The sequence below is a fragment of the Nerophis ophidion genome, linkage group LG20, assembly GCF_033978795.1.
Source record: "Nerophis ophidion isolate RoL-2023_Sa linkage group LG20, RoL_Noph_v1.0, whole genome shotgun sequence".
Lineage (NCBI taxonomy): Eukaryota > Metazoa > Chordata > Actinopteri > Syngnathiformes > Syngnathidae > Nerophis > Nerophis ophidion.
The window spans coordinates 4,263,432-4,278,408 of NC_084630.1; the positions used below are offsets into that span (position 1 = coordinate 4,263,432).

General features: G+C 40.8%; 1 protein-coding gene across 2 annotated transcripts in view; it reads left to right on the forward strand.

Moving 5' to 3' along the window:
- The window catches only part of LOC133538658 (voltage-dependent calcium channel gamma-5 subunit), a 65,599-nt gene that overhangs the window by 26,655 nt on the left and 23,967 nt on the right, over positions 1-14,977 (forward strand). For both annotated transcript variants that reach the window (XM_061880343.1, XM_061880344.1), the window contains exon 2: positions 3,219-3,459. In XM_061880343.1, the coding sequence (XP_061736327.1) occupies positions 3,264-3,459 (196 nt within the window). In that variant the 5' untranslated portion in view covers positions 3,219-3,263. The remainder of the gene's footprint in view (positions 1-3,218; positions 3,460-14,977) is intronic.

A 14,977-nucleotide genomic window follows, 5' to 3' on the forward strand; every position in this document is an offset into this window, starting at 1 on the left:
TTGCTGACTTATGATACTTTTATGAGTGGGTCCTTTTTAGATGTGTATAGTCAATGTTAAGGTTGCAAGATGTAAGACTTGGCTTTCATCTCTGCTAAAAATAACCACAAACAAGCAGATTACTTGGCGCCTCCACGCCTGCAAATCTATTCATGTTTGCAATTAGCTTATTTTTGCACCAGACGGAGCCACACGGAATACAAAAATAGGCCTGTAAAATTTGGACCGTCAACTTGAATATGGACTTACATTTATCATAATATTGATTCACACTCCATGTTAGCAATTTCATGTTGCCACGTCATACTTATGTTGTCATGAAATTCTACATGTAACAACACTGTTCCAAGATACCAATCGTATGTAATTAACATTTTTCCCAATGGAAAATAAAGTTAAAGTACCAATGATTGTCACACACACACTAGGTGTGGCGAAATTATTCTCTGCATTTGACCCTTGATCCCCCCCTGGGAGGTGAGGGGAGCAGTGAGCAGAAGCATTCTTGTCACCAACCTGAAACCTATTGACTGTACCAGCATTTGACAAATTTAACTGTTACACAGACATGTACTGTATATAATATTTATCATATATGTGAATCCCTTTGAAATCAAACATTTGCAGTTAACTTGATGTCCTAAGAAGCCAGGTACAGTAGTGCCCCCTTTGCATTAGATTCCATCCCTGGTTCTGCGGTAGTCATCACACTTTTGATTTGCCATCAGTTTTACCTTTATGTGATGGCCTTGAAAAAAACACAAAAATACCAACAAAAAAAAATACACTTAAGCAATAGCTCCTTTAAATCCTGACTAATTTGACGTTTCACACATTGACGTATTTTGCGGACTATAAGGCGCACTTAACATTTTCTCTCTCTCTCAAAACTCAACTGTGCGCCTTATAAGCCGGTGCGCCTAATGTAAGGGTAAGTGTAATAGGTGTGACCAGTAGATGGCAGTCAAACATAAGAGATAAGTGTAGACTGCACCGTTAGATGTGCTTCAACATACGAGCATTATTACGGTGTGTGTATGTAAGATATTAGCCGGCGTTTTGTTTCAAAATATTATGCACAAGCCGGTCCGATCCGGTGGCCATGTACTGCTTGCCTGTGTATCGGCTGGGGACATCTCTGCGCTGCTGATCCGCCTCCGCTTGGGATGGTTTCCTGCTGGCTCCGCTGTGAACGGGACTCTTGCTGCTGTGGTGGATCCGCTTTGGACTGGACTCTCGCGACTGTGTTGGATCCATTATGGGTTGAACTCTCACAGTATCATGTTAGACCCGCTCGACATCCATTGCTTTCGTCCTCTCCAAGGTTCTCATAGTCATCATTGTCACCGACGTCCCACTGGGTGTGAGTTTTCCTTGCCCTTATGTGGGCCTACCGAGGATGTCGTAGTGGTTTGTGCAGCCCTTTGAGACACTAGTGATTTAGGGCTATATAAGTAAACATTGATTGAAGCAACTTTTCTTACCTTCTGGTACCTGTTGATCTGTATTTGGGATCTGCATAAATCCTGAAAAAGTGTGCGCATCCGCCTTTGGAGTCACCGTAGTCAATAAGCTTCTTCTTTTTCTCTATCTTCTTATGTGACATTCATCCTCCGCTGTTACCATTTCTAATATAAAGTATTGTACAGTTCTTAGTAAGTAGTCAGTAAACTCGCCATGAAAGTGCTAAAACAGTTTCTTACCAAGGACCTTTAGTTATGGGGCGGCATAGCTCGGTTGGTAGAGTGGCCGTGCCAGCAACTTGAGGGTTGCAGGTTCGATTCCCGCTTCCGCCATTCTAGTCACTGCCGTTGTGTCCTTGGGCAAGGCACTTTACCCACCTGCTCCCAGTGCCACCCACACTGGTTTAAATGTAACTTAGATATTGGGTTTCACTATGTAAAGCGCTTTGAGTCACTAGAGAAAAGCGCTATATAAATATAATTCAATACAATTCAATAAAGTTCCGGTCGGACGTTTTTTCACGGGACACATTTCTGGTGTTGTTTCCGGATGACGAGATGCTGCTCCGTTACTGATTGAAGTAAAGTCTGAATGTCACTAAAACAGTTAGCGCCATCTCTTGACACTTCTTCCACCCCCGTCCTTGCACGCTACACCGCTACAACAAAGATGACGGTGAGAAGACGCTGCCGAAGGTGAGCCACGTAAATAAGACCGCCCACAAAACGGCGCATCCGGATGTAGAAAGTGGCTGAAGATGGTCTGTAAAACATAATCAAAAACATAATCTATGCAACATTTTGACCAAAGAACCACCATTAAATGTTATGTAGGCCACAAGAATTTGCTTCACATTTAAATGATAAATGGGTTGTACTTGTATAGCGCTTTTCTACCTTCAAGGTACTCAAAGCGCTTTGACACTACTTCCACATTTACCCATTCACACACACATTCACACACTGATGGATGGAGCTGCCATGCAAGGCGCCAACCAGCACCCATCAGGAGCAAGGGTGAAGTGTCTTGCTCAGGACACAACGGACGTGACAAGGTTGGTTCTAGGTGGGATTTGAACCAGTGACCCTCGGTTTGCGCACGGCCACTCTCCCACTGCGCCACGCCGTCCCTGAAAAAAATAAATAAATAAAATGACTCCTTTAATGCGCCCTATAATCCGGTGCGCCTTATATATGAAAGCAGATCAGAAATATACCATTCATCAGCAGTGCGCCTTATAATTTGGTGCACCCTATGGTTCGGAAAATACGGTAGCCCTGATGAGTTTTTATAGGAGTTCACCAAACTTCCAAATTATACAACCTTTTAGGCCTTCAGGTTTTCAGATTGTAAAAATATTTGTGTCTTCCCTGCTCCAATATCCATTTAACTTAGTTCTCCTGAGGTATTATCCTAATGGAAATCTCCTTGTCGCACAAAAAGAGAGAAGCACAAGCGGACTGAGGGTTAAAAATCCTTCCCCATAATCTTTTCAGTCTCATAGTGAGCGCTTAATACTGCGGCATGCTGAGATCTCATTATGTAAAATCAATTCCATTCAACAGCAAATCCTGTGCCAAGCTTTGCAGCGCCCAATCTTCTGCCAACTGTGAAACATATGAACCACTTCACTGTTTAGTATTACAAGTTCACATAATGCATAATGTACACCTTCTGCCATGCCGACTCACTAATAAAGGACTTAGCTCATCTTACAGGCAATCAGGTCAATGTTTTGTTTCTTTTCTGCCTAGCTCCACTTTCTGCTGGCGGCGCCCCTTTGCTCCTGAGGCTGTGGTATGAGCCTATGTGGCAGGAAGGCGCTGACGTTGCTGAGCAGCGTGTTCGCCGTTTGCGGCCTGGGCCTGTTGGGCATCGCCGTGAGCACCGACTACTGGCTCTACCTGGAGGAAGGTGTCATCCTCCCACTCAACCAGAGCACCGAAATACGCATGTCCCTTCACTCGGGCCTATGGAGGGTTTGTTTCTTGGCGGGTAAGTTTGTAGCAAGTCTGTACTGTACATGATTTAAGTTAATACTGTAGGTCAGGGGTGCCCACACTTTATCAGCAGGTGCACTACTTTTTTAAATGACCAAGTCGAGGTGATCTTCCTCATCTTCATGTATATGTATATATACATACATATATATTCATATACATACATATACATACATATCTATATACATCTACATATATATATATATATAAACACACATATACATACATATATATACACACACCTATATATACATACACATATATATATATGTGTGTATGTATTTATGTATATATATATATATACACACACACACATATATATATATATATATATATATATATATATATATATATACACATACATATATATATACATACACACACATATATATATATATACACATACCTACACATATATATGTGTATGTATTTATATATATATACACACACACAAACACATATATATATATACATACATATATATACATACACACACATATATATATATGTACATACATACATGTATATATATATATATATACATACCTACACATATATATGTGTGTGTGTATATATATATATATATATATATATATATATATATATATATATATATATGTATACACACACACACAAACACATATACATACATATATAAATTATTGTACATATTCACACACATATATACACACACACACACACATATGTGTGTATGTATATGTATAATAATATATATATATATATATATATATATATATATACAGTAGGGCAAAAAAGTATTTAGTCAGCCACCGATTGTGCAAGTTCTCCCACTTAAAATGATGACAGAGGTCTGTAATTTTCATCATAGGTACACTTCAACTGTGAGAGACGGAATGTGAAAAAAAATCCAGGAATTCACATTGTAGGAATTTTAAAGAATTTATTTGTTAATTATGGTGGAAAATAAGTATCTGGTCAACCCTTCAAAGCTCTCACTGATGGAAGGAGGTTTTGGCTAAAAATCTCACGATACATGGCCTCATTCATTCTTTCCTTAAGACGGATCAATCGTCCTGTCCCCTTAGCAGAAAAACAGCCCCAAAGCATGATGTTTCCACCCCCATGCTTCACAGTAGTTATGGTGTACTTGGGATGCAACTCAGTATTCTTCTTCCTCCAAACACGAGGAGTTGAGTTTATACCAAAATGGATACATGGATGATACAGCAGAGGATTGGGAGAATGTCATGTGGTCAGATGAAACCAAAATAGAACTTTGTGGTATAAACTCAACTCGTCGTGTTTGGAGGAAGAAGAATACTGAGTTGTATCCCAAGAACACCATACCTACTGTGAAGCATGAGGGTGGAAACATCATGCTTTGAGGCTGTTTTTCTGCTAAGAGGACAGGACGATTGATCCGTGTTAAGGAAAGAATGAATGGGGCCATGTATCGTGAGATTTTGAGCCAAAACCTTCCATCAGTGAGAGCTTTGAATGGTTGACCAAATACTTATTTTCCACCATAATTTACAAATAAATTCTTTAAAATTCTTACAATGTGAATTCCCGGATTTTTTTTTCACATTCTGTCTCTCACAGTTGAAGTGTACCTATGATGAAAATTACAGACCTCTGTCATCATTTTAAGTGGGAGAACTTGCACAATCGCTGGCTGACTAAATACTTTTTCGCCCCACTGTATATACATATACATATATATATGTATTTATTTGTGAAACAGACTATTTTTGTTACCGTGTTTAAGGAGTTTAATAAAAGTATAAGCATGTATAGAATTATAACAAGATGTTGCTGAATAGACGTTTTGCCTAATATTTTTAATTTATGTCAGTCCAAATATGTGTCAACTTGACACACACGCAGATGCAAAATTGGTCTGCTCACTTAAAAGACGCAATCCACTTTGCACACGTTTAGTAGATCAGCTTTGCGCAACCCTTTAGTACAGGGGTGCCCATTACGTCGATCGCGAGCTACCAGTCGACCGCGGGGGGTGTGTCAGTCGATCTCCAGCCAGGCTTTTAAAAACAAAATAGACCTAAAAATTTGTGATCATCAATCTTCACCAAGACATCACTTAAATGACATTCACGGTACCGGAGGGTCTTGTGAGATGACGCTGGCTGCTGCAAGATCATTATTATGAAAATATGACCGAGAGGAAGGCGAGAAACACTTTTTATTTCAACAGATTCTCGCGCCGTACCTTCCGTCAAAACTAAAGGCCGACTGCACATTTCCTATCTTCACAATAAAAGCCCTGCTTCATGCTGCCTGCGCTAACTAAATACAGAGTCTCGGAAAACTGGCGTGCACAAGCGATCCCTCATAAAGCTGGCGTGCACATCACTTGTGCACGCCAGCTTTCCGAGACTCTTGTTTTGTTAGCGCAGGCAGCATGAAGCAGGGCTTTTATTGTGAAGATAGGAAATGTGCAGTCGGCCTTTAGAGTTTTGACGGAAGGGACGGCGCGAAAGTCTGTTGAAATAAAAAGTGTTTCTCGCCTTCCTCTCTGTCATTTTTTCATAATAATGAACTGGCAGCAGCCAGCGTCATCTCACAAGACCCTCGGGTGCCGTGAATGTCAATCAAGCAAGCTACGGAATTTGCCGCCAATGTTTTTCTTGTAAAGTGTATGGAAGCTGGATGAATTAGATGCCAAAAACCAACCACTTTCATGTGGTATTGTACAGAAAGGACAACTTTTTTTCTCCTCCATTTGAAAATGTGGGCGTTATCATCATTACTGTCTGATTCCAATCAATGCAAGTCATCAGAATCAGGTAATACACCAACTTATATTCTTGTCTTTGTGAAAGAAAGACATCTATATGTGTTACACATGCTTGTATTATCATTAAACACATTTAACTTGTTTACAAAAATGTCTCTTTCATAAATAAATAAATATAAATGAGGTAGATCCCCTCGAGTTGGTCAATTGAAAAGTAGCTCGCCTGCAGAAAAAGTGTGGGCACCCCTGCTTTAGTAGATCAGGCCCTAAGGGATTGTTTGATTATGTTCGTAGTGATTGATGTTGCAGTGCAGGTCTACTAGATATTATAGCGCTATTGTATTTGATCCTACTCGCCTGTTGTGGTCTTATTGCGATGATAATTTAACACACACGACAAATCTGCTGCTGTTGGCCTCTGCAGGATACAGATTGCTCATAATTAGCTAATATTTACTCATTATATCATATTCAAATAAAATAATGCACAATTTGATTAGCATATAAAAAACAGTAGATGTTTACAATAAATCTGATTTCCCACAAAGCTTTTCCTCTTTTAACATAATTGTTGTTGCTATGTTACTCACATTCTCACATAAAAGGTGTGACGAGCATTTGCTGTACCTTTGCCATGATGTGTCCTAATTGGCTTTTGCTGGCTTTGAGACAAGCACGCTGCTCAAACTCCGATGTCGACACGCACTCGTCAGTGTTCCACAGATATCTCCTTGCTCACTTTACACTTGACTTGTGTGACTGTCACTGTATTAAGTTTGGTCACAGGATGACAACATCCAAGCTGCTGAAAGCTGCTGCAAAGAGCTGCTGCTTGTTCTGTTACTTTCACGCTCAAGGTGAAAAGCAATTCTTTCTTTATTTGTGACTGTTAACAACACTTTCCACTCACTCAGCATGTTTTGAAGACACCCTGTCTCACAGAACTGGAGTGAATGTTTACTTTTTACTGGTCTACTGGTTAAGTTCTTATTGGACGTGCCCAGCAATGACAGAATAATAAAACCAGAATGTCTCCTGTTGTGAACAATCACCCAACTGCATCTTCTTGCAGGCGGATTTTAATCCAGCCACCCCCCATGATTTACCCTTCAGGCTTTTTTTAGTACTCTCTTTCGCCTAGCTGTATCCTGTATCTCTATTCAAGCTCAGGAAGTGGAAAAAAAACATGAATTGCGGCATAACAAAAGCTATCTTCTCCATATTTAATGCCTCACATTTACAAAGACACACTTACTGTATGAAACACTTTTTTTTTTTTTATTTTGTCCATAATTTTCAATCCCTAATGTGAGACAAGAACACGCGTCTTTGTCATGTCTGTTGATCATGTTTTTGTTTGGCCATGTGCTGTTTGTTTTTTGGACTCTTTTTAGTTCCTGGTTGTGCACTCATTGTTGTGATCCGCTGCCCGGATCATATTGTGATTTGGATTTTTGGGTCTGTTGGTGTTTTCTGTTAGTTTGGACTCCCTTTGTTATTGTTTGTGCACCTGTGAGTTAGTTTGGTCACCATGGTAACGTATTATTTTCACCCGCCGTGTGTTCCAGACGCACACCTGTTTTTCTGATTACTGTCTTGATTTAAGCCCGCCTCCTTCGTTCATTCCGTCTGGCTTCGTAGTTTGTGTTACCAGTTCTGCTTTTGCTAGCTTCCGCACTAGGCCTTGATATTCCTCTAGCTCCCATGCTAGCTCTTTTGTTTTGTCTTTTGTGCTTTGAGTAAGTTTTTCTTTTTCATAGTTTGTTGTATTCTTAAATAAATCATTTACTCTTACCTTCAAGCTGCGTCCTTGAGAGAACGACTCCGCATCACCATGCGACCCAACCGTCACACTCTTGCTTGTTTTGTTTCCATGACTATTCATTAGTTTCACCTTTCTCACGTTTTGCACTCGCGCACCTGTCACTAATCAGGTCGGTAGTATTTAAGCTTGCAGTTGCCAGGCAGTCGGCCTGGCGACATTACCTCCTGGACACCCATTCTATTTGATATCCCTACTACTCATGCCATTGTCATGCAGCCATAGCTTCTTGCTGCTCGTTTCTTGCCACGTAAGTTTTGTGTATTCTTGTCACAGTGTTTGTTTGTTTCGTGTTCATAGTTTTTTGCCCAAGTGCTAGTATTTGTTTCATTAGGCAAGTTTGTTCTCCGCCTTTGTGCGCGCCTTTTGTTTTTTACCTTATATAAAATTATGTATTTACTTCCAAGCGATGTCCGATCCAACTTTACTTGCATCTCGGAAAAACAAACACCCCAAAGTCCACACGCTGACAGTCTTTCTCTATTATAATGCTAGCAAGAGATGACTAACAAATTAGTTAATGAGAGTCTTGCATCACGCCTATAAAGCTCTAAAAAAACATACAAAAAAACACCAACAATTTTCCATTTACATGCTGTGACCTGCATATTAACCAAGCGCTCGCAACATTGTTATTGTAAGAACTAACACAGAGGAACTACTTTTAGTTACACAGCGCTCTGATCATGGAGGAACTACTGCAGCCCTTGACATACTCGGCCTTTGAGTTGGTAAAAGTTTCTAACCTCTAGTATTTACTGTAAAACGTCTACTATAAGCTGAGAAGTTGACAACTAACTCAGATCCAAAGTTAGTTTCTGAATTTTCCTTCCTGGATGAATAAATTATTTCTGATTCTGACATTGCAAGGAAGACACAACAATATGCTCGTTTGCTCCCACTTTGATGGTTTTACTTGGGGAGTGAGGATTATGATGATCATCAATTGATTGATTGATTGATTGATACTTTTATTAGTAGAATGCACAGTACAGTACATATTCCGTACAATTGACCACTAAATGGTAACACCCCAATAAGTTTTTCAACTTGTTTAAGTCGGGGTCCACGCTAATCAATTCATGGTACAAATATATACTATCAACATAATACAGTCATCACACAAGTTAATCATCATAGTATGTACATTGAATTATTTACATTATTTACAATCCGGGGGGTGGGATGAGGAGCTTTGGTTGATATCAGAACTTCAGTCATCAACAATTGCATCAACAGAGAAATGTGGACATTGAAACAGTGTAGGTCTTATTTAGTAGGATATGTACAGCCAGCAGAGAACATAGTGAGTTCACATAGCATAAGAACAAGTATATACATTAGAAGTACATTTGAGTTGTTTACAATCCGGGGAGATGGGATGTGAATGGAGGAGGGTATTAGTAAAGTGTTGAAGTTGCCTGGAGGTGTTGTTTTAGAGCGCTTTTGAAGGAATATAGAGATGCACTTACTTTTACACCTGTTGGGAGTGCATTCCACATTGATGTGGCATAGAAAGAGAATGAGTAAAGACCTTTGTTAGATCGGAATCTGGGTTTAACGTGGTGTGTGGAGCTCCCCCTGGTGTTGTGGTTATGGCGGTCATTTACGTTAAGGAAGTAATTTGACATGTACTTCGGTATCAAGGAGGTGTAGCGAATTTTATAGACTAGGCTCAGTGCAAGTTGTTTTACTCTGTCCTCCACCCTGAGCCAGCCCACTTTGGAGAAGTGGGTTGGATTGAGCTGTGATCTGGGGTGGAGGTCTAAAAGTAACCGGATTAGCTTATTCTGGGATGTTTGGAGTCTAGATTTGAGGGTTTTGGAGGTGCTGGGGTACCAGGAGGTGCAAGCGTAATCGAAGAAGGGTTGAATGAGAGTTCCCGCTAGAATCAAATAAGTCTAGTGTTGAAAGATACAAACATCCCATCAGTCTGCATCCTAGTGATAGTTGACATTGTTTGGAAAGTGATTGTTTTATTATGTTCGTAGTTTGTATTTCCTGCTTAGCACTTAATCAATCAATTACCGTTTATTTATGTAGCCCTTTATCACAAGTGTCTCAAAGGGCTTTACAAGCTTAAAACAACATTCCCTGATCCAAACCCACGTCCGAGCCAGGACAAACGCAAAAGAACCCAACTGGAGAAAAAGAAGAAACCTTGAGAAGGTTCGGCAGATGTAGGAACTCTCCTTCCAGAGTGATCGGCTGCCAATGGATGTCGAGTGGGTATGATTATTGAATTGCTAAATTAATTTAAAAAAAATATGTGGGAGTCCAGTACATCTGGAATCCACCAGATAGCAATACTGCGACATGATTCTTAGTGTTTCACTATAGCTAAATCAGCCGAGCACTCAGCTTTTAAAACGTGTACCTCATCTTCTGGATATTCAAGCTCCGAAAGATATGGGTCTGGATCATCATTTGTCCTCAAAGTAGTCATTACTGGCCCTTTCAAAGTCTTCCATAATTAGTTGTTGTTGTTGAAGGAAATCAATGCACCTATCAATCACCAGCATGGTGGGCTTTAAGAATAAACTAAAAGGAGAAGTATTGCGTAAAGAGATTATTTTAGATTGTACCTAATGTCATGACTGTTTTTATTGACTATTGAGTATTTTATTGATTATGGGATAAGCAGCAGAAAATGGATGGATGATACTTTTTTCGTCACTTATTGTTTGTCTTTGGTACACAAATGTGTATATTTTAGGCCATTGGTTCTTTGTTTTATTTTTGCAAAAATGTATACAGTATATCTATTTTTATATAGCTATTTTTATCTTTGGTATGAAAATTATTATGTAACAACATTTATTAGTATTTTTTGGTTCTTTGTTGTTGCTATTTTTGTATTATGACAATTTATTATTGGTTCATGTTGTACTGCATTTTAATCGTTTGTTCTGTGGTTGTGTGATGTTTTTTGCCTGGACCCCAGGAAGAATAGTCTCCACTGCGGTGTAGACTAATGGGGATCCTTAATAAACTAATAAACTAATACACCCCAAAATAATTGTTTTGGTTTTTAGAGGGCTGTATAGGTGGAATACATCAAATCCTCATTACCTGCACTGTTAGTCACCTCTTGCCAGTGTCTATCTACTAATTAGAATTAGAATGGAGAGAAGAGAAAGACATACCGTACTTTTCTGGCTATAAGTCGCAGTTTTTTTCATAGTTTGGCCAGGGGTGCGACATATACTCCGGGGCAACTTATGTGTGAAATTAATAACAAATTACCGTAAATTATCAAATAATATTATTTATCTCATTCGTGGAAGAGACGAAGAAAACGTCAGCAATCGTCACATACACGTCAACCAATAAGAATTCTGCGAGGGAGGGTCATGGAACGCTAACTGCTATATGCTACTGCCGTAGCTATTAAAATGGATTATTTCATCAATGGCGGTAACTTTGAAAACTGAGAAGGGCTGAACAAAAATGGCACCGAAAAGGAAATCATGTACTGCCGATTGCAAGATGGACGTAGTGAAATATGCAGCAGAAAACGACAAGAGGAAGCGGCGCATACCTTTAGAGTTGGCAGAGTTGTTTAAAAGCGACATCGAGGAAGAATATTTCACGGGATTTAGCGATTAGGAGTGACAGATTGTTTGGTAAACGTACAGCATGTTCTATATCTTGTAGTTATTTGAATGACTCTTACCATAATATCAATCAATCAATCAATCAATGTTTACTTATATAGCCCTAAATCACTAGTGTCTCAAAGGGCTGCACAAACCACTACGACATCCTCGGTAGGCCCACATAAGGGCAAGGAAAACTCACACCCAGTGGGACGTCGGTGACAATGATGACTATGAGAACCTTGGAGAGGAGGAAAGCAATGGATGTCGAGCGGGTCTAACATGATACTGTGAAAGTTCAATCCATAATGGATCCAACACAGTCGCGAGAGTCCAGTCCAAAGCGGATCCAACACAGCAGCGAGAGTCCCGTTCACAGCGGAGCCAGCAGGAAACCATCCCAAGCGGAGGCGGATCAGCAGCGCAGAGATGTCCCCAGCCGATACACAGGCAAGCAGTACATGGCCACCGGATCGGACCGGACCCCTTCCACAAGGGAGAGTGGGACATAGAAGAAAAAGAAAAGAAACGGCAGATCAACTGGTCTAAAAAGGGAGTCTATTTAAAGGCTAGAGTTTACAAATGAGTTTTAAGGTGAGACTTGGATGCTTCTACTGAAGTGGCATCTCGAACTGTTACCGGGAGGGCATTCCAGAGTACTGGAGCCCGAAATGAAAACGCTCTATAGCCCGCAGACTTTTTTTGGGCTTTGGGAATCACTAATAAGCCGGAGTCCTTTGAATGCAGATTTCTTGCCGGGACATATGGTACGATACAATCGGCAAGATAGGATGGAGCTAGACCGTGTAGTATTTTATACGTAAGTAGTAAAACCTTAAAGTCACATCTTAAGTGCACAGGAAGCCAGTGCAGGTATATATGTATGTATATATGTATATAAAGGTATATACAGTACAGGCGTAATGTGATCAAACTTTCTTGTTCTTGTCAAAAGTCTAGCAGCCGCATTTTGTACCAACTGTAATCTTTTAATGCTAGACATGGGGAGACCCGAAAATAATACGTTACAGTAATCGAGACGAGACGTAACAAACGCATGGATAATGATCTCAGCGTCTTTAGTGGACAGAATGGAGCGAATTTTAGCGATATTACGGAGATGAAAGAAGGCCGTTTTAGTAACGCTTTTAATGTGTGCCTCAAAGGAGAGAGTTGGGTCGAAGATAATACCCAGATTCTTTACCGTGTCGCCTTGTTTGATTGTCAAATGTTAGAGTTATATTATTAAATAGAGTTCGGTGTTTAGCAGGACCGATAATCAGCATTTCCGTTTTTTTGGCGTTCAGTTGCAAAAAGTTAGCGGACATCCATTGTTTAATTTCATTAAGACACGCCTCCAGCTGACTACAATCCGGCGTGTTGGTCAGCTTTAGGGGCATGTAGAGTTGGGTTAACATACCAGGCAACTTCTTAGTTGGGTATTTATGCGTCATATAACGTACACTTATTCAGCCTGTTGTTCACTATTCTTTATTTATTTTAAATTGCCTTTCAAACGTCTCTTCTTGGTGTTAAATTTTATCAAATAAATTTCCCCCAAAAATGCGATTTATACTCCAGTGCGGGCTTCACGGTGGCAGAAGGGTTAGTGCGTGTGCCTCACAATACGAAGGTCCTGCAGTCCTGGGTTCAAATCCAGGCTCGGGATCTTTATGTGTGGAGTTTGCATGTTCTCCCCGTGAATGCGTGGGTTCCCTCCGGGTACTCCGGCTTCCTCCCACCTCCAAAGACATGCACCTGGGGATAGGTTGATTGGCAACACTAAATTGGCCCTAGTGTGTGAATGTGAGTGTGAATGTTGTCTGTCTATCTGTGTTGGCCCTGCCATGAGGTGGCGACTTGTCCAGGGTGTACCCCGCCTTCCGCCCGATTGTTGCTAAGATAGGCGCCAGCGACCCCAAAAGGGAATAAGTGGTAGGAAATGGATGGATGGATACTCCAGTGCGACGTATATATGTTTTTTTTCCTTCTTTATTATGCATTTTCGGCCAGTGCAACGTATAATCCGGAGCGATTTATAATCCGAAAAATATGGTAAGTGTTATTGTCACACATAAGTATTGTGAAGGATAGGCAACATTTTAAAAATAGTGCAGTTCCCCTATAAAATATCCCACCTCTCCTCCACTGTTGTTACTAATCCTAAATTAATTATGTTGTATGCATTTTTCTTTTACATTCATAATTCCACTGTTTTTGTTCCATGCTCATACTGTGCTGGCTCTGTGTTCACTGCATGCATGTAGGCAGGTCACATGGCTGTGATTAGATAACAGATGTTTACTGACAGACAGCAACCCCCCAGTCCCCCCCGCCCCTATCGTGTTTTAAGGGCAATTGAGTGGCCTTATTGCTTACTTAACGGCTGTAGAGCAGTGTTTGACCTACAAATAATCACTGGCCATTATCATTGGGCGCAGTTAGTGTAGAACCATTAATAGGGCGGCCTTTTGTTTCATATTGATGTTGTTTTAAGTGGTGTTTACTTCTATTTCTTATGTCACCATGAGCTTTGCTGTTTTGTTACGGCAAAATAAATGGCAAATAAGTAATAGGGCGAAATCCCACAACATTTTACAGAGGGATCTGTGGTAGAACTTGTTACGACTTGTCATAACAGATCATAACACGTTTTGTGTTTGTTTTCTTAGTTTAGTGTTGATTTTCTGTTTGGGTTTTGTATTCTAACCGGCTGGCTGGTTTGAACAGAATTGGTGACAAAGGGAAGCCCTGGCAGAGTCCAACCCTCACTGGAAACGGTTCAGACTTATTGCCAGCTCGGACACCGATCATACAGGGAGCTTACTGCCACAATAAGACAGTCCGATACCCCATACTCTCTGCGCACTCCCCACAGGACTTCCCGAGGGACATGGTCAAATGCCTTCTCCAAGTCCACAATGCATACTGGTTGGGCACGCTCAAGGACCCTGCCGAGAGTATATAGCTGGTCATTAGTTCCACAACCGGTTCCCCTTCTTAAAGAGAGGAACTACCACCTCAGTGTCTCAATTCAGAGGTACCGACTCAGATATCCATGCAATGTTGCAGAGTCTTGTCAATCAAGACAGACCCACAGCATCCAGAGCCTTAGGAACTCCGGGCAAATCACATCCACCCCCGGCGGGGGAAGGCCACCAAGGAGCTTTTTAACTACCTTGCCAAACCTCAGCCCGAGAAATAGGAGAGCTCACCACAGATTCCGCCGGCACTGCTTGCTCATAGGAAAACCTGTAGGTGGGATTGAAGAGGTCTTCTAAGTATTCCCTTCACCGATCTACAACAGTGTTGGCAGTGCATCTCTTCCCCCTCCTGAGGCGGCAGATTGGTG